The sequence below is a fragment of the Mrakia frigida genome (assembly GCF_051309035.1).
Source record: "Mrakia frigida strain ATCC 22029 unplaced genomic scaffold BDY24scaffold_22, whole genome shotgun sequence".
In the NCBI taxonomy this organism is placed as follows: Eukaryota; Fungi; Basidiomycota; class Tremellomycetes; order Cystofilobasidiales; family Mrakiaceae; genus Mrakia; species Mrakia frigida.
Genome location: NW_027481259.1, coordinates 358,358 through 372,863, shown reverse-complemented (window position 1 = coordinate 372,863; position 14,506 = coordinate 358,358). Strand labels below are relative to the sequence as shown.

General features: G+C 53.8%; 6 protein-coding genes across 6 annotated transcripts; 5 read left to right on the top strand and 1 right to left on the bottom strand.

The window, feature by feature from the left end:
- Positions 1–37: 37 nt before the first annotated feature.
- Positions 38–1,829, top strand: BDY24DRAFT_394410 (putative ADP-ribosylation factor). The gene is made up of 12 exons (XM_076641173.1): positions 38–85; positions 147–187; positions 300–322; positions 425–467; positions 549–579; positions 649–681; positions 755–918; positions 1,067–1,089; positions 1,163–1,179; positions 1,253–1,300; positions 1,404–1,424; positions 1,577–1,829. Exons 1-12 carry the CDS (start codon positions 79–81, stop codon positions 1,663–1,665), a joined length of 540 nt encoding a protein of 179 aa, XP_076495202.1. The 5' UTR covers positions 38–78; the 3' UTR covers positions 1,666–1,829.
- A 74-nt stretch (positions 1,830–1,903) lies between these two features.
- LEU1 (3-isopropylmalate dehydratase LEU1) lies at positions 1,904–5,374 on the top strand. Its single transcript, XM_076641172.1, has 9 exons — positions 1,904–1,992; positions 2,076–2,164; positions 2,481–2,537; positions 2,679–2,725; positions 2,873–2,938; positions 3,060–3,196; positions 3,270–3,335; positions 3,422–4,940; positions 5,043–5,374. The coding sequence occupies exons 2-9, from the start codon at positions 2,123–2,125 to the stop codon at positions 5,311–5,313; spliced, it is 2,205 nt and encodes a 734-aa protein (XP_076495201.1). The 5' UTR covers positions 1,904–1,992; positions 2,076–2,122; the 3' UTR covers positions 5,314–5,374.
- Positions 5,375–6,002: 628 nt separating this feature from the next.
- Positions 6,003–7,312, top strand: BDY24DRAFT_394400 (uncharacterized protein). The gene is made up of 3 exons (XM_076641171.1): positions 6,003–6,345; positions 6,538–6,702; positions 6,963–7,312. Exons 1-3 carry the CDS (start codon positions 6,310–6,312, stop codon positions 7,059–7,061), a joined length of 300 nt encoding a protein of 99 aa, XP_076495200.1. The 5' UTR covers positions 6,003–6,309; the 3' UTR covers positions 7,062–7,312.
- Positions 7,313–7,488: 176 nt separating this feature from the next.
- On the bottom strand, positions 7,489–7,860 carry BDY24DRAFT_416588 (uncharacterized protein; the record flags this gene model as incomplete). The annotated part of the gene is made up of 2 exons (XM_076643602.1): positions 7,489–7,636; positions 7,745–7,860. The coding sequence occupies 2 exons, from the start codon at positions 7,858–7,860 to the stop codon at positions 7,489–7,491; spliced, it is 264 nt and encodes an 87-aa protein (XP_076495199.1).
- Positions 7,861–8,136: 276 nt separating this feature from the next.
- Positions 8,137–11,390, top strand: BDY24DRAFT_410077 (gamma-glutamyltransferase family protein). The gene is made up of 18 exons (XM_076642840.1): positions 8,137–8,254; positions 8,345–8,442; positions 8,568–8,624; positions 8,729–8,738; positions 8,803–8,939; positions 9,038–9,137; positions 9,252–9,306; positions 9,375–9,671; positions 9,740–9,903; positions 9,987–10,044; positions 10,126–10,243; positions 10,317–10,450; positions 10,530–10,557; positions 10,634–10,788; positions 10,863–10,922; positions 10,998–11,046; positions 11,107–11,242; positions 11,335–11,390. The coding sequence occupies exons 1-18, from the start codon at positions 8,190–8,192 to the stop codon at positions 11,354–11,356; spliced, it is 1,743 nt and encodes a 580-aa protein (XP_076495198.1). The 5' UTR covers positions 8,137–8,189; the 3' UTR covers positions 11,357–11,390.
- A 206-nt stretch (positions 11,391–11,596) lies between these two features.
- Positions 11,597–14,471, top strand: GCD10 (tRNA 1-methyladenosine methyltransferase subunit GCD10). The gene is made up of 11 exons (XM_076641170.1): positions 11,597–11,645; positions 11,719–11,855; positions 11,964–12,112; positions 12,183–12,286; positions 12,373–12,464; positions 12,542–12,750; positions 12,856–13,005; positions 13,093–13,246; positions 13,357–13,459; positions 13,543–13,703; positions 13,787–14,471. Exons 1-11 carry the CDS (start codon positions 11,613–11,615, stop codon positions 14,112–14,114), a joined length of 1,620 nt encoding a protein of 539 aa, XP_076495197.1. The 5' UTR covers positions 11,597–11,612; the 3' UTR covers positions 14,115–14,471.
- Positions 14,472–14,506: the final 35 nt, after the last annotated feature.

Here is a 14,506-nt window from a genome sequence, read left to right as displayed (position 1 = left end):
CTCGCTTCCTCCTCCCTTCCCCTTCCCTTTCTCTGACCTCAAACAACCATCTGCTCCTTTTCAATAAACGAAATCAACATGGGAGGTCAGTAGATCTCACATTCGAGCGGTGAAGATTCGAGCTAACTTCATCGTTTCTCGTTCAGTCTCGTTCAGCAAACTGTGGTCCAACCTCTGGAAGGGAGAGGTGAGCTCGACCGTCTTCCCTTTCGTCTCCTCCCTCCCGTCGCTCCTTTGAAGGAGCTCCCAGGAATCTCAGCGACTAACAGAACGCGGCTCTCCTATGAATCTCTCTTTAGGAGATTAAAGTTCTCATATTAGGGTGAGTCGAGCTTCTCTCCATCTCGCCTCCTCGTTTCCCTCACGCTCCTCCCTCCGTCGAGAGCTCATTCCCTCGCCCGATCTGGATCTTTCTGCTACCCAGACTCGATGCAGCTGGGAAGACTACCATCCTCTACAAAGTCACCGTGAGTCCTACCAGCAAGAGACGAGGAAATGAGAGGAGAGAAAACCTCACCTCGACCCTCTCGCTGCTCTCCATCTTCTAGATGGGAGAAGTCGTCGCTACAGCTCCAACTAGTACGTCCACACTCGCTCTCTGCACCCTTATTTACTAAGTTGACCCTCGTCTTCGTCTTTGTGCTACAGTCGGATCTAATCACGAGACGTATACATACAAGAGTCAGCCCCCTTGTCCCCGAGCTTCGAGCTCGAGCTCACCGTCCCTTTCTTCCTCTTTCTTCACCTCTTCCAGACCTCACCTTCAACCTCTGGGACATTGGAGGTCAAACCGCCCTTCGTCAATCCTGGAGCCAGTTCTATACAAAGACGAAAGCGGTCGTCGTCGTTATTGACTCGTCAGATCGAGCCCGGTTGGGTCTCGTAAGGGAGGAGTTGGGCAAGTTGATGGCTGCTGAGGTTAGTGCAGGTTTGAACAAGTTTGGTTTGGGATCGAGTTGGTGGAGAGAAGGGGTCCCAAAGAGGAAGGAGGGGAGTGCTGGGTCGTGCGAGTTCGTGGAACGACGGGGCTGACCTTCTTCCCTTTTCCTTTGTTCGATCTGTTCAGGGTCTCGCAGACGCTTTACTCCTGTAGGTCTGCCTTCTCGTCTCTACTTTTTTTCCTTGCAAGCGCTCACACCTCGTTCTCCTTCTCGTCGCGTAGCGTTCTCGCCAACAAGCGTTCGCCTCATCGTACTCTCTTCCTCACATGCTTCTCCCATCACTGACGCACTCTTTCTTCTCATAACTGTAGAGGACGTACCCAACTGCCTTACATCTGCTTCAATCTCCGAAACCCTGGGTGAGTACCCACTTTTAGACCTCTTTTGGGCCTTCGGACGGTTTCGGTTGACGCGTCTACCCTTTGTCTCGACTTCGTTCTCCCTTCGGCCTTTCTTTCCCAGGTTTGACGAATCTTAAGGATCGTGAGTCCTTCTTAATCATAGTTCTAATACTTCGTAGGTGAAGACATTGCAGTTCGCTTTTCGCTCGCCTTACAGAAGGGAGGGGAGCGAACGCTCGTTTTCCCCTCGTCTCGAGTCTTGACGCTGACTTTTCTTCATCGTTTCTGAATCAGGGAACTGGCAGATCGTACCAACCTCAGCGATGACAGGACAGGGACTCACGGAGGGGTTCGATTGGCTTGCTTCCCAGCTCGCGAAGTAGAGGCTGCGCAGGAGAGGTCGAGCAGGGAACGCGTCGTGCTCACCTTGACGACGGGGAGCAGATCCTCCCCTTTTCTTGTTTGCTCTTTTGCTGCACCTCCCCGACTCATAGTACATTCATATTTCTTCTCTTCTACACTCTATCATGACCTCTTTACGACTCTACTACCCGACCTCCCTGCCCTACCTTAAAGGCTAGCCAATGGCAGCGCTCTTTTTCGGGTCGTCCAAACCGAAATGGATTCCCTCTCTTGAGCCTGTTCTTTGTGACTCCTCCCTACTTTCCCACTCAACCATCACCCACTCAACCCAATCAACCTCCCACAAGGTCAGTTTGCATCCTATCTACATTGTTCAGCTCGTGGAAAAGCTGGTAGCTGATCCGTTCGGTTCCCGTTTTGGTCGAATCAGAGCTCTCCCCTTCCCTTTCCCCTTCTCCCCATCGTTCTCTTCTCAGCATGCCTATTCCTACATCCCAACCTCGAACTCTTTACGACAAGGTGAGACGGTCTTCTCTCTCAGTCTATACGTCCTGGGCGAGGTCTCTCCGTCCCTTGGAGGTCACCCTGAAATTTGGGAAACGAGCGAGCTGACCCCGTCCCTCCCTCTCTTCCCTTCCCTCCCTCGCCTTCTTTCGCCTTCGCTCCATCTCTTTCGGACCTGCTCCGATCTATTTCTTCAATCTTTCTAGGTGAGTCTTCTCTTCTCTCTTCAGCTTCCACCTCCCTGCTGCTCTCTCACCGAGCTTTCTTATCGAGAATTGCCACTGACTCTCTCGACCCGCTTCGACTTTCTTGCTTGCTCGTCATCACTCAGGTCTTCGATGATCACATCGTCCACCAGGGAGAAGGAGACGTTCTCATCTACATTGACGTGAGTGCACATCCTTCTTCTCTATCAGGACCGATCTGGGTCTTCGAAGCTTCTATATTTCGGTGTTGAAACGAGCCTTGCTGACCGCCGCGCTTCTTTCCTCTCTTTCTCCCTCCCTCCCGCTCTGTTCTTCTCTCTCAGCGACATCTCGTGCACGAAGTCACATCGCCGCAGGCCTTCGAAGGACTGTGAGTCTCGTTCCTCACTTCTGGTCGCTCTGATCTGGCCTTAGAGCTCAGGAAAAGCTGGGGGTGAAGGTCGTGTGCTCGTTTTTGGAGGAGGGCTGAACTCGAGCTGACCTCTTTCCTTTCCTCCTCCTCCTCCTCTTCCCTCAGCCGAAACGCTTCCCGACCTGTTCGACGACCAGACTGCACTCTCGTTACCGTCGACCACAACATTCCGTACGCTCTCCTTTCTCGTCATCTACACGTTTCGCGAGCTCAGCGCTCTGCGAGCTCAACCTCTCCTTCCTCTCTCCCCACGCGGGGCTGACCGAGCTTTATTTCTTCTTTCCTGCATCAGTACCTCTCTTCGAGATCCCAAAAAGTCCATGCTGTCCCAGATCCACGAGCCAGACTCCAAGGCTCAGCTCGCTGCTCTCGAGGAGAACGTCAAGGAGTTTGGATTGACCTACTTCGGGTTTGGAGACCGAAGGCAGGGTGAGTCTCTTTTGATCTCTCGTTTTCCTTCTTGGAGCTGAAGAGCTGACTTGCTTCGTCTCCGATACTACAGGTATCGTTCACGTCATCGGACCTGAGCAGGGTTTCACTCTTCCTGGAACCACCGTCGTCTGTGGAGGTGAGCTTCGTTTCTCTCCTTCTCGTCGCGTCTCTTCTTCGTTTGAACTCGAGCTGATCTTCTCGCCTCTCCTCTGCTTGCCTCAGATTCTCACACCTCGACTCACGGAGCCTTCGGAGCCCTCGCTTTCGGAATCGGAACCTCGGAAGTCGAGCACGTCCTCGCTACTCAAACCCTGATGCAGAACAAGTCCAAGAACATGCGAGTCTCCGTCGAAGGTCAACTCCCCGCCGGCGTCACCTCCAAGGACATCGTCCTTCACATCATCGGTCTCATCGGAACCGCTGGAGGAACCGGAACCGTCATCGAGTTCACCGGATCCGCCATCAGGGAGCTCTCGATGGAGGCGAGGATGTCGATCTGCAACATGTCCATCGAAGGAGGAGCTCGAGCTGGAATGATCGCTCCCGACGACATCACCTTCGACTACCTTCGAGGACGACCTCTCGCTCCCAAGGCTGGAGACGAGTGGGATCAGGCCGAGGCTTACTGGAGGACCCTCGTCGCCGATCCTGGAGCAAAGTACGACATCGAGGTCGACATTCGAGCCGAGGATATCATCCCTACCGTCACTTGGGGAACCTCCCCTGAAGACGTCGTCCCCATCAACGGATCCGTTCCCGACCCTTCGACCGTCTCGGATCCCATCAAGCGAGCAGGAATGGAACGATCCCTCCAGTACATGGGTCTCGAGGCAAACGCGCTCATCAACTCGGTCACCATCGACAAGGCCTTCCTCGGATCGTGCACCAACTCTCGAATCGAGGATCTCCGAGCAGCAGCAGCCGTCATCCTCTCCCTCCCTCCTGGATCGACCGTCCCGCCCAACATCTACGCCATGGTCGTCCCTGGATCCGGTCTCATCAAGGAGCAGGCTGAGGCGGAGGGACTCGACGTCGTCTTCAAGGCTGCTGGATGGGATTGGAGGGAAGCTGGATGTTCGATGTGCCTCGGAATGAACCCCGATCAGCTCAAGCCTCAGGAGAGGTGCGCGTCGACGTCCAACAGGAACTTCGAGGGACGTCAAGGAGCAGGAGGACGAACCCATCTCATGTCCCCAGCGATGGTCGCCGCCGCTGCCATGACCGGAAGGCTCACCGACGTTCGAGAACTCACCTCGAAATCCTCTCCTCGAACCGAGAACGTCAAGGTCACCCAGGCTCTCGACTACCTCACCGACCCAGCCGTCGCTCCTCCCGCTCCCGCTCCCCTCTCCAAAGCAGCCGCCGCCGAAGTCACCCCCATCGCTTCCGTCAACGCTCCCGTCGTCGCCTCCGGAATGCCTTCTTTCACCGTCCTTAAAGGAATCGCCGCTCCTCTCTCCATCCCCAACGTCGATACCGATCTCCTCATCCCCAAACAGTTCCTCAAAACCCTCAAGAGGACCGGACTCGGATCCGCCCTCTTCTGGTCGAGACGATACCTTCCCGGAGGAGCCGAGAACCCCGAGTTCGTCCTCAACAAGGAGCCGTTCCGTCAGTCGAAGATCCTCGTGTCGACGGGAGAGAACTTTGGATGTGGATCGAGTCGAGAGCACGCTCCTTGGGCTCTCAACGACTTTGGAATCAGGTGCATGATCGCTCCCTCGTTCGGAGATATCTTCTTGTGAGTATACGTTGTATCTCCCTTCGTTCCTGTTCTTTGTCTTGTCCTGCTCGTTCGAACGCTCCCGCTGACTTTCGTTTCTCTTCGTCTTCTCCCCTCCAGCAACAACTCCTTCAAGAACGGTATGCTCCCCATCGTCCTTCCTCAAGCCTCCTGCGACATCCTCTACGCCGACGCTCTCTCCGGAGCCGAGATCGAGGTCGACCTTCACCGATGCGTCGTCGTTCGACCGAACGGAGAGACCATCTCCTTCGAGGTCGACGCGTTCAGGAGAGGTTGCTTGCTCGAGGGTCTCGATGACATCGGTAAGTCTCTCTCTGCATCTTTCCTTTCACTTCCTCTTCCTCTCACTTCCAGTCGAGCGTCAAACTGACTGGTCTCTCTCTCTTCGCCTCGCTTTGTTTTCTCTCAGGAATCACCCTCAAAACCGCCGACGCCATCTCGTCGTTCGAGCGATCTCGATCCACCACCTGGCCCTGGCTCGACGGACTCGGATACGCCAAGGTCGGGAAGAGGAACGTCGTGAAAGGGAACGGGTCGCCGCCTCCAAAGAAGACGGATTGGTAGACTCTCGTTGATGGAGACGGAGAGAGCTTGTTTTAGGACCGTCGATGAGGGTTGTACTTTGCTTTTTAGCTACTCGTTTTTTTGCTCGGATCTCGGATTCTCATTTTGCTTTTGTTTTGACTTTGGGTGAACGAAGAGAGAAAGGAGAGAGAACGACGGGAGAGGGAAAGAAGAAGGGGAGATGGGAGGCGGAGAAGGAGCCTGAAGTTTTCGGTCGATGAACTCTCGTAGACAAGACCTCGTCTCGATCAATACAGAGCTCCCCTTTTAAGGTCGCTGATCTCCAGAGGAAAAAGGTTTCTCTTTCTTTTTCAGCAGGAAAGAACGCGACGGAACCAAGAAGGAGAAGGACGCGTAGAAAAGCTCTGACGCCCATCTCCTCCTCCAACCGCATTCATCTTCCTCCCTCCCTTCCTCTCCCCTCAAGATGTCTTCCCCCATCGCCAAACGAGCCGCCTCTTCCTCCCCCGCCTACTCTCCTCCAACCAAGAAAGCCAAAGCTGCTCCCAAACCCAAGGCAGTTGCTCCAAAGAAGAAGACCTCGACCTCGACCAACGCCGTTGCTGGTCCCTCCTCCTCCTCCTCCTCCTCTTCCTCAGCACTCGCAGGTCTTCTCTCTCTCCCTCTCGCCATCCTCAGTACCCTTCCCCAGGAGACCCTCGTCGAGAACGTTCAGACTCTCCAGGCTGCCTACCTTGCTCTTCAAGGCGAGCTTGGAAAGGAGCAGGGAAAGAAGGCCGTCGGAGGAGCTGCGTTAACTTCTGAACAGGTCAAGGAGAAGGGCAGGGCTTTCAGGGATGTGATGGTTAAAGGAATTGAGAAGCAGATGAAGTGGCAGGTCAGTCTTTTTTCTTTCATCATCTGTGGGCTTGGGGGAGATGAGATGGAAGGGAGGCAAGGCAAGGAAGGAGGAGATGTTGAGCTCGACCCTTTCCTTCCTTCCTTCCCTCTCTTCTCCTCTCCGTCTCGACCGAAGCTACATGTAGCTGATCTCGATTCGATTTTGGTGTTCTTTTCAATGTACTTACAGCCCTCCTGCAAGACTGGACGAACCAAGTGGAACTACTCAGCTGTCGTCCCCTCCGAAGCCGTCTTCCTCGAGGTGTTCAACCTCGTCCCCGAGAAGAAGCAGTGGAAGGTCAAGAAGATCCCTAAGGACACGTTCGAGAATCTTACGGGTAGTATTTATGCCTCTGTGAGTGGATCTGACCTTTTCACGTGTTCCAAGGGTTGCATTTGGAGCGTGGAGGGAGGGAGACGAGGAGGAGAGGGGAGGCGCGTCGTCCGACCTTCCGACTACCATCTTGACTCCATTTCAGCCCTCGCATCCCCAATATCAACTTCCTCCAGTTTGGAATGAAGTCCTCATAGAATATCTATTCCGGCGTCCGAAGGATTGAAGCTCCGAAACCGACTCTCCCTTCTTCCCTCTTGTTCCTTCGTCCCTCCCCTCAGATCCGATACGGCTCCCTTCAAATCACCTCCCCCGACATCACCCTCAAGTGGAACAAAGAGGACCTCACCTACACGGTCAGCGGCCTCTACGGTCTCTAATCTAAGCTCCCTGCCCTTCCTCGTCGTTTGCACTCGTCACGTCGCGTCGCTTTTCAACTCTCTCTTGCTTCACGCGTCTCCTCCAATACTGCTCGAAACCCTTTTCTCTTTGTCTGACTAGCACTCACTCCACTTTAGTTACTTACGCTACTGTACTCCATATTTGCCCAAGTCCTTCCGTTCCAGTTTCGTCTTCGTTTTTGCCTCCCTCGTTCCTCTTTTTCTTCCTTCGCAGCTTCGATGTAACGACCTTCCCCCTTCTCCAGCCAAGAGCTTCTCGCTCTACAGCCAAGCAAGATACTGAGCATCGTATCAACTGACGAATTTATCGACCTCGTCCATCCAGTTTCAACCTCCTTCGCGTCGGCTGCTTCTCCGAGACGCGTCGTCCCTCCCTCTCTCCTTCCCTCTGGCGGATGTTCGCTGATCACTGTCCGGCTCGGAGGTAAACAAGAGAGTGCTTGACTGGTCGAAAGAGGGTGGGATCCTGACGACCTCTGAGGAGAGAGGACTTGGAGGGAGGAGGCAATCGCGAGGGAAGAGAGAGTGACTTTCCGACCGATGAAGTCGATCTGCTGGAACAAAGAGAAACGCTCGGGTAGAGAAGTCAGTGAAGCTCCTCAGATGTTCTACAGAGAAGAAGGGAAAGGGGGGGAAGGAGAGAGGAGAGGGAGCAAATTCACGTTCGTCGTCGAGCGAGCTGCTGCAACAATCTTCTCAGTGCAATGTTCTCCCGAAGCTTGTCGAATTCGCCGCTCTTCTTGAAGGCATCGACGAGATCTTGAGGTGTGGGAGACATCGAAAGGTGATGGGAGACAGCAAGGAGGAGGAGGGAGGGACGAAAGGAGATGGTCGAAGTTGGATGGGAAAGGTTAGCCGAAAGGTCGGTTCTCTTCTCGTCCAGAGCATCGAAATCTGGCTTTTTTGCTCGATACGTTAACTAAAGTGGCGAGAAGCGTGAGCCTAGAAAGCGTTTTCATCCACCTTTTGTCGGTGCTGTTATCTTTCTTCGGGTCCTAACGCATGTAGCCGAAGAATCGACCCAACCTGACCTCTTTTTCTTTCCTCCCAAACAACCATCTTCTCCCCCCCTCACCTACAAATCCAACCTCACTACTACAGCCCAGCATGAGCCTCAACTACGAAGGAGTCTACAAACCTCAAGACCCCACTTTTTCGGCTTATCCTTCCAGGTGAGCAAAGGGATCGGATGGAGGAGGAAGAGGACGATGAGCTCAGTCTGACCTTCCTCCCCTCTCATTTCCTACTCCCTCTCATCGCAGACGATCCGTCGTTTTTGGAACCAAAGGAATTGTAGCTGCTTCTCAACCTCTCGCTGTTCAAGCTGGTCTCGAGATTCTGGCAAAGGGAGGAAATGCTGGTACGGCCGAGGGAGATGCTCGCATGTCCTCGTCGCGGCTGGCCGACGGAGGAGATTGGGTTTCGTCTCTCGGTGTAAAGATTTCTTGCTGACCAGCTCTCTACACTCCTTCTCGATGCTATCAGCCGACGCTGCTGTTGCTACTGCAGCTGCTCTGAACGTCACGGAACCCTCTTGCACGGGTGAGCTCAATCTTCCCCTCCTCCATCTCCTCGCAGACTTCGATCCTCGATTCTCCGTTCTCCTCCCTCCGATGCTGACTTCGTTTCCCTTTTTTTTCTCGCAGGTATCGGAGGGTAAGCTCTTATCCTTCGCATCAATCCGAAGCTTCCAGCTCATCTGACGTTCCTTCGTCTCCAGAGACATGTTTTGCCTTTTCTATTCCGCAAAGGACAAGACCGTCTTGGGAGTCAACGGCTCTGGTCGCTCACCTAAAGCTCTCACTATGAACTACGCTAGGAGCAATGGAATCACTGGAAGGACCATCCCTCTCACTGGTGGGCTCTCAACTTCGTCTCTGCGTCCTTGAGTCGCCGTCGAGCTCGCGACGTCTCCTCCCTGTTCTGACCTCCCTCCACTTCTGATCTCGTACTAGATCTCAACAGTGTGACCGTTCCTGGAACTGCCTCTGGATGGTGTACTACCATCGAGGAGTTCGGAAGTGGGAAGGTGACGATGGCTGAGATTCTGGCTCCGTGAGTGCATCGCGACGCGTCGAGACGAGCATTTCCGCTCCGATCAAGGCGTTGCTCCGTCGTATAGCTTGAGGCTAACTCTAATGGCTTGATTTATATCTTCTTTGATTCCAGTGCGATCCGGATGGCGGAGGAGGGAGTACCCGTCTCGGAGCTTCACTCTCACGCCGTTCGTCTTTCCTCTCTCTCTGTTCGACGCCTCGACTTACCCTCGGCCTTCACGTTCCTTTCTCGTAGTGGCAACGTTCCGAGAACCTCATCAAGAACGCTTCACCCTCCGCCGGCTCGATGCTGCTCAACGGACGAGCTCCCCAACCCGGAGAGATCATGCGATTCCCCGACTTGGCTACCACCTTCAAGGCTGTTGCGAAGGACGGTCGAGATGGGTTCTACAAGGGACGTATCGCTGAGGCTATCGTGGAGTTGATCAAGAGCAAAGGGGGAGTCATGGAGGTCAGCGATCTCGAGGAACACACTGCGACGAAGGTTCAACCTATCAAGTACACCTACAAGAACGACGTGACGGTTCATGAGGTGTGTGACCTTTTTCCCTTCCTCGGTTCTCTTTCTTTGCTCATCTGCTGGTTTTCGTCGCTTCTCAGTGCCCTCCAAATGGTCAAGGTCTCACTGCGCTCCTCGCTCTCGGAATCCTCGACGAGATGGAGAAGGAGGGAAAGATCCCTGAGCTTGCGAAGATGGAGCACAACAGCGTCGAGTACCTTCATACGTTGATTGAGGCCTTAAGGCTCAGTTTCGCCGATACGAGGTGAGTTCTGCTCGCCTCAGCTTTTAACCTCTCCTTCGTTCGAGACTCGACCGACCCAATCCCTCGTCTTTTCTCTTGTTCAGATACTACGTCACCGACCCCGAGAAGGTTCATGTTCCTGTGGATGAGCTCCTCAGCGAGGCAAGTGTTTATTCGAGCTCTTTCCGCTTGAGGAAGAAGAACTGACGCGTCGTCGACTTTTCTCTTCTCTCCTTCTTTCAGGCCTACCTCAAAACTCGAGCCGGCCTGTTCGACCCCAGCAAAGCCGGTGACTCCATTCACCATGGAAAGCCCGTGGCCTCCTCGGATACCGTATACTTCACTACTGCCGACGAAGAAGGTGAGCAACGATCGACTCTTCGCTCTCCTTGAAGAGTCTCCGCTCGAGCTGACTTCTTCGACCTTCACCGCAGGAAATGCCTGCTCGTTCATTCAATCCAACTACGCCGGTTTCGGTACTGGTGCCATCCCAAAAGGATGCGGTTTCACTCTCCAGAACCGAGGATCTGGTTTCACCCTCGAAGAGGGTCACCCGAACGAGTTGAAGGCGAGTCTCCTTTTCTTCTCTCTCGCCAACGCACTTCTCTGCTGACAAGATCGCTTTCTTTTGGTTCTTCCTTTAACAGGGCGGAAAACGACCTTACCACACCATCAGTGCGTTTCGAGTCGTTCCCTCCCAGGAATCCAAGAACTGACCTCGCAGTTTCTCTCTCGTCGTCTTCTTCACCAGTTCCCGCCATGGCTACTCGAGGAGACGAGCTCTTCCTCTCCTATGGAGTAATGGGGGGCTTCATGCAACCTCAGGGTCATGTCCAAGTGCTGCTGAATGTCTTGCGAGGAATGACCGTCCAAGCCGCTCTCGACGCGCCTCGATTCTGCATCTCGGTCAGTCTCTTGTCCCTTCTCTCACTTTGTTCTCTCGGAAAATTAGCTTTGACATTTTGATGCTCCTCAAACAGGCTGGTCTGCCTGATTCGGAACTGAAGCACGAGGCACCAGCTGGAGACGTGAACTCGGAGGTGAGTCAATTCCGCTTCGTTTCTACTTCTGTTGAGCCGAGAAACTGACGTGCTTCCTTCCCTCTCGTTTGGTAGGTCTACATCGAGGAGGGAATCCCTGTCGAAACGATCAACAAGCTAAAAGGTGCGTCGCTTTTCGTTTCCTCGAAGTCTCAGTTGCTGATCTCTTCCCTCTCCCTCGCAGAAATGGGGCACGATGCTCGACCAGCCTGCGGGTTCTCACGAGGAACTCTAGGTCGAGGACAGATCATTCAACTCATCAAGGACAAGGAGAGTGGACGTCGAGTTTGGGCCGCAGGATCTGATCTTCGAGGCGACGGGTGCGTCGCGTCTCTTCCTTTCGTCTTCTTTCCCTTCTTCTCCTCCGAAACAAAGCCAAGCTGACCGCCGTATCTACTTATCGATTTAACAGACACGCTGCTGCTCAGATCTAAGTAGCGACCGCCGGAGATATGTAATGAAGGATGCTCGCTCGACTTGGGCCTCATCGAACGAAAGGCTCAGTGTTTAGACTCGCTGTTTTTCATCGAGAACCGGTTTTACATATCTACATCTGGAAGAGTATGCAAGAGGAATATCCAGAGAAAAACAGCGATCTAGAACTTCCCTAGCGACGCTTTCGCTCTTGCGATTCGACAAGCTCTCGAGCTCAACTTTTTCTCCCTTCAACGTCGACCAAAGAACCCAACAATGACCGATTCAGTAGCCTCTACTTCAACTCTGGTACGTCCCAGCCCGCTCCCAGCTACCTCCTTCGTTTCTCCTCGCTGATCAAACTCTTTCTTCTTCCTTTCAGCCAACGGCGACGGTCGAGTCCTCGAAGGCCCTTCATCCATGCTTCACCTCTCGAACGAACGTCATCCAATCTGGCGACCAGGTCATGCTCAAGCTTCCTAGTGGACTCATCAAGATGATTGAGGTCAAGGGAGAGAAGTGAGCTGCTTTCCAACTTGTTATGTATAGACGAAGGGCGCGAGAGTGAGCTCGGAGAGTTTTGAGCTGACCTTCCTTCCTTCCCTCCCCTCCCTTCTCACCCCAAAGGACCATCTCGCTAGGGAAATTCGGGTCCTTCCCTAGTTCAGCTCTCCTAAACCAGCCCTACGGAATCACCTACCAGATCGTTGAGCCCACTGAGCCTGGAGCTAAGCCTACGCTTAGAGCTTTGAAGGGCGAAGGGTTGGCTGATGTCGGTGAGTTTTGAGCTCGTCTTCTTTCTTTCGAGCTCCTGAGCTGATTCGTGCTTCTTTTGTTTGATTCCAGAGGATACCATGGCTACCAACGAGCTCATCGAGGAGGGAAATGAGCAGCAGCTCTTGACCGACGAGGAGATCAAGGCGCTGAAGGCTTCAGGAGCCAGTGCTCAGGTCAGCTCGATTCACTTCTTCCCCTTCTTTCTCCCTCCTCTCGCTCTACAGCAGCCGATCCTGGCTTTGGTTTCGCGCATTATCAGGACATCATCGCTAAGCAGATTGAAAGGCACACGGCTTTCCACCTCAAGACGGACTACAGCAAGGAGAAGTACAAGAAGAGGAAGGAGAAGAAGTCAGTCCTCGAGCTCGCACACTCTCTCTCCTTCCCTTCTTCCTCCCCTGAACTCTTTCCTGTCCTTCTTTTAACAGGTTCGGTCGAAGCTTCCGACCTCTTGCTCCCACAGTCCCCAACCTTCTGTCTTACCACGTCGACCGACAAGCTTCCTACGTGATGAACCTTCGAGAGGACACCTTCGCTCAGCTCCTTTCCTTCGCCAACATCCGATCGGGAGGACGGTACCTCGTTGTCGATGACTGTGGAGGGCTGGTGGTCGGTGGGATTCTTGAGAGGATGGGAGGTGAGTTCCTCGACCCGTCATTGAGTCTCCCAGCTGAGACGTCGAAAGGGAAGGAGCCTCGAACTGACCTTCTTTCGTCTCGTTTCGCTCTCCTCGTTCCAAAAGGCAAGGGAAAAATCATGACCTTCTCGGATTCCGACTCGGCTCCAGCACACAACATCCTCATGACTCAGATGAACTACCCGAAGGAACTGATAGAGGAGACGGTCAAGGTTCTGAACTGGGCGGAGTCAGAGGAGGATTGGATTGCCCCTGGTGAGTCGACGCGTCTTCCTTTTCTTCCTCCTTGCTGCTCGAAACGTCGCTGACTCTTTCTTTCGTCATGTCCCCGCTCTCTTCAAGAAAAACTTGAGGAGCTGCCACCTCGTCCTGCTTTCCAACCTGGAGAGGCTACTCAGAAGATCGATCGTGAACGGGCGAAGATCAAGAAGAGATTGGCGACGAAGCAGGCTTTGGAGGTCGTTAGGGACGAGCTTCACTTAGGAGAGTGGGATGGGTGAGTCAGCTGTCTCCTTATGCTTTACTCTTCTCGTCCTTGGATGACCCGACTTTCGTACTGACGCGTTTTGCCTCCCTTTCCTTTTTCTTTCCCACTCTCCTCCTCAGTCTCGTCATCGCTTCCAACTACGAGCCTTATTCGATCATCGAGAAGCTCACGAAGTATCTCGCAGGATCGGCCAACATCGTCGTGTACTCTCCCTACCTTCAGGTACGTGCTTTGATCCCACCGGACCCAAATCGCGTCGCGTCTCTTCTGAAGCTGACTTCTTTTCCCTTGCACTTCCTCACCAGGTCCTCACCGCCGCTCACACCTCCATGCGAGCTCATACTATCTACCTCAACCCTTCCATCACTGAGTCCTGGCTGCGGAAGTGGCAAGTTCTCCCTGGACGAACTCATCCGTTCATGAACATGAGCGGATCGGGAGGATTCCTTCTCACCGCGACCAAAGTGTAGGTCTCTTCGCTCTCTTCATCAGCCTTCGCTCCTCTTCTCTCGTTATTGACAATCGCTGTCCTTTTCCCTCGTCTCGCAGCTACGCCGACCACAAAACCTCCTCCGTCCTTGCGACTCGACACCTCGACCGAGCCAAAGCCTCCGCTCGAAAGAAGCAGAAGGTCCTCGAGGCTGCCGAGAAGGAAGCTGCTGGTCCCATCGCTGTTGAAGGAGCCATCTCGGAGGACATCGAGGTGGCCGTTGTCGCTGACGAGGAGACGGCGGAGGAGAGGCAGGCTAGGGAGGACGAGGAGGCGATGCTGAATGGGGAAGAGGTGGTGGAAAAGGAGAAGTTCGAGGCTCATCCTAGTAGTGCTCCCGAGAGGATGGAGGTGGATTCGCTGCTAGGGGAGGAGGAGACGATCTGATGGGACGTTTGGATCGAAGAGGGAGACGGGAAAGAGGGTCGACGCGTCGAGCCAAGTAGGCGTCGGTAAGCTTTTCCTCAAGACGAATCGCTGGCAAAAAGATCTGAAATCTCTAGATACGAGTAACGGTCGGACGAGTAGGAGTGATGGGCACGGGCGGAGAGGGTAAAACAATTGTTGACGGACGGAGCGGACGGAGCGAAGAGCGAAGGTAGTAAAGGACACACAAAGAAGGAATGGTAAATACAGGGTTCTGAATAACACTGAGGGAAAGAAGGAAGACAAAGTACATAGTCTAGGGCGACAAGGAGGGGGAACACAATCGAACAAAAACAAGCGAACACGATTCAAAACCTCTCGACCCTCAAGCCATCTACTTCCAAAGCATCTTC

What these genes read in the sequence shown, in the direction of transcription:
- BDY24DRAFT_410077 (XM_076642840.1), top strand. Translation starts at nt 8,190, where the DNA reads ATGAGCCTCAACTACGAAGGAGTCTACAAACCTCAAGACCCCACTTTT. An exon ending in TTTTCGGCTTATCCTTCCAG is followed by an intron (nt 8,255 to 8,344) that starts GTGAGCAAAGGG and finishes CTCTCATCGCAG; the next exon opens with ACGATCCGTCGTTTTTGGAA. An exon ending in GGCAAAGGGAGGAAATGCTG is followed by an intron (nt 8,443 to 8,567) that starts GTACGGCCGAGG and finishes CGATGCTATCAG; the next exon opens with CCGACGCTGCTGTTGCTACT.
- LEU1 (XM_076641172.1), top strand. Translation starts at nt 2,123, where the DNA reads ATGCCTATTCCTACATCCCAACCTCGAACTCTTTACGACAAG. An exon ending in CTCGAACTCTTTACGACAAG is followed by an intron (nt 2,165 to 2,480) that starts GTGAGACGGTCT and finishes GTCATCACTCAG; the next exon opens with GTCTTCGATGATCACATCGT. An exon ending in CCGCAGGCCTTCGAAGGACT is followed by an intron (nt 2,726 to 2,872) that starts GTGAGTCTCGTT and finishes CTCTTCCCTCAG; the next exon opens with CCGAAACGCTTCCCGACCTG.
- BDY24DRAFT_394410 (XM_076641173.1), top strand. An exon ending in ATTAAAGTTCTCATATTAGG is followed by an intron (nt 323 to 424) that starts GTGAGTCGAGCT and finishes TCTGCTACCCAG; the next exon opens with ACTCGATGCAGCTGGGAAGA. An exon ending in TTTGACGAATCTTAAGGATC is followed by an intron (nt 1,425 to 1,576) that starts GTGAGTCCTTCT and finishes TTTCTGAATCAG; the next exon opens with GGAACTGGCAGATCGTACCA.
- GCD10 (XM_076641170.1), top strand. Translation starts at nt 11,613, where the DNA reads ATGACCGATTCAGTAGCCTCTACTTCAACTCTG. An exon ending in TAGCCTCTACTTCAACTCTG is followed by an intron (nt 11,646 to 11,718) that starts GTACGTCCCAGC and finishes TCTTCCTTTCAG; the next exon opens with CCAACGGCGACGGTCGAGTC. An exon ending in GGAGGATTGGATTGCCCCTG is followed by an intron (nt 13,006 to 13,092) that starts GTGAGTCGACGC and finishes GCTCTCTTCAAG; the next exon opens with AAAAACTTGAGGAGCTGCCA.
- BDY24DRAFT_394400 (XM_076641171.1), top strand. Translation starts at nt 6,310, where the DNA reads ATGGTTAAAGGAATTGAGAAGCAGATGAAGTGGCAG. An exon ending in AGAAGCAGATGAAGTGGCAG is followed by an intron (nt 6,346 to 6,537) that starts GTCAGTCTTTTT and finishes ATGTACTTACAG; the next exon opens with CCCTCCTGCAAGACTGGACG. An exon ending in CGGGTAGTATTTATGCCTCT is followed by an intron (nt 6,703 to 6,962) that starts GTGAGTGGATCT and finishes CCCTCCCCTCAG; the next exon opens with ATCCGATACGGCTCCCTTCA.